At 40.4% G+C, this 1,706-nt stretch overlaps 1 protein-coding gene across 1 annotated transcript in view; it reads left to right on the forward strand.

Moving 5' to 3' along the window:
* Positions 1-293, forward strand: part of LOC112549001 (cytosolic phospholipase A2 gamma-like) — a gene marked incomplete at its 3' end in the record, with an annotated part of 8,575 nt that extends 8,282 nt beyond the window's left edge. Inside the window, exon 6 of the mRNA XM_025195816.1 lies at positions 176-293. Coding sequence (XP_025051601.1) covers positions 176-293 — 118 coding nt within the window. The remainder of the gene's footprint in view (positions 1-175) is intronic.
* Positions 294-1,706: the final 1,413 nt, after the last annotated feature.

Below are 1,706 nucleotides of genomic sequence, written 5' to 3' on the forward strand. Positions count from 1 at the left end.
AGAGTTTAACCATCTAGTTAGCCATCTCAGGATAGCATGTGTTGCTTTTCTGCCTGTACCATCACACAGGCTCTTCTTCAATCCTGGGTTAAGGAAGATGGATAAGACTAAATACTCCACCGAGCAAATAGTTTAAAGGTGCGTTTCTTTGAACAAATGCAATTTTGCCTTTCAGCTGGATAAAGGGTATTTGTCTGACCAGAGGGCTGCTTCTGAAAATGGGAAAAACCCCTACCCCATATATGCAGCTGTGGATGACAAAACTTTTAGCAAATTAGCTGAAAACTCTGCAGGTAAATTATGCAAAATTTATGATAAGTTTATATATTGTAAATTAATATCAGTCAGGTAAATCACCTTTAATCTCGGCTTTATGCAAGTTGTCTGAGTAATAGATATGTGCAGGCCATCTATCGAGCTAGCTAAAACCCATAATCTTGATATTGTGAAGCAGTTCTTGACAGACAGGCAGACAGACTTCTCAGGGTTTTTATGGCATTTTCAATAATATTTTTAGTATTTTTATTATGTTTATGTAGGATAGAAATATAGTGGTTGGTGCCATAGTTTTTAATTATACTTTGTTCCACACATGTAATCTGTGCCATGTATGTTTGCGTTGTGTGTGTCATGATGTGCGTGGGGAGTTGTTGCAACATGTATTTTTGCATGAATAATTATGCTGACAGAAGAGCACCACATTCTTCTGAAATGTTATCAAGGCCACATACAAAAACAAGCTTCCCTCACTTTATGCGGGTTCTGTATGTGCAAATTCGCTCTTATAGTTTCATAGTTGCTAGGGTCGGAAGGGACCTGAGCAGATCATCAAGTCCAACTCCTCACTAACACACATGGCTGAGAGATTATATAAGGTGTTAGCTCTGGATGCTCATGCTAAGGTATGGGCATAACTTGCATATTGTGTTCCCTAGGCCTTGTATGAAGTTACAAGGGTTTCCAGGTCTATTTTTATACAGTGATCACAAAAGTTCTATTTATATTATACACGGCCTGTGTCTAGTACCTAAAATGGAATACAAGATCCTCCTACTTCCTGTAAAAATCACTCTGGATGCCTATAAATGTGCAGCAAGGCTGCTCCCATTTGCTGTTATTACATCACATCAGAGCAGACTCAATTATTTGAGTCTGCTGAAGTACGGTAATTACTGGACTCCAGCGGACTCCAGCAATGTGTGTATCAGTATCCCTATGTTGAAAAATGGTAGCTGGGGTGTTTTAACTAAAGCATGTTTGAGCTTTAAAGCACCCAAGCCACCATTTTTCAGTGTTGGGATGCTGATACATATGACACTGTGGGCACTTCAATTAGAAAGGCTCTGAGAGCAGCTCTAATTAAAGTGCCACCTCCCCCACTCCTCAACTCCTGGAGCACATCTATGAATGCCCTCTTTTTCTTGTACATTCTACCTTTTATCACATATATTTTAGAGCATCCAGTACCAGCTTTATAAATGAACCTTGTTGTAAGGAGATATAGCTTTCAGGGGCTGAAAGCACAGCTGCAGATGGGTAGTAGTTCATAAGCTACCTGGCTGGAAGGCTAGGATCCAGCTCCAACTGATGATGAGTAGATGAGGGTAAAGCCACAGAGAAGGTTGAATGTTCCAAAAGAATACAAAGGGAGAGAGAAAAAGCTGTGGTGCTGAGAGAGAAGCAGAAAGCCTGGGTTGCCCTCTCAG

The sequence above is a fragment of the Alligator sinensis genome, unplaced genomic scaffold (genome assembly GCF_000455745.1).
Source record: "Alligator sinensis unplaced genomic scaffold, ASM45574v1 scaffold2179_1, whole genome shotgun sequence".
Lineage (NCBI taxonomy): Eukaryota > Metazoa > Chordata > Crocodylia > Alligatoridae > Alligator > Alligator sinensis.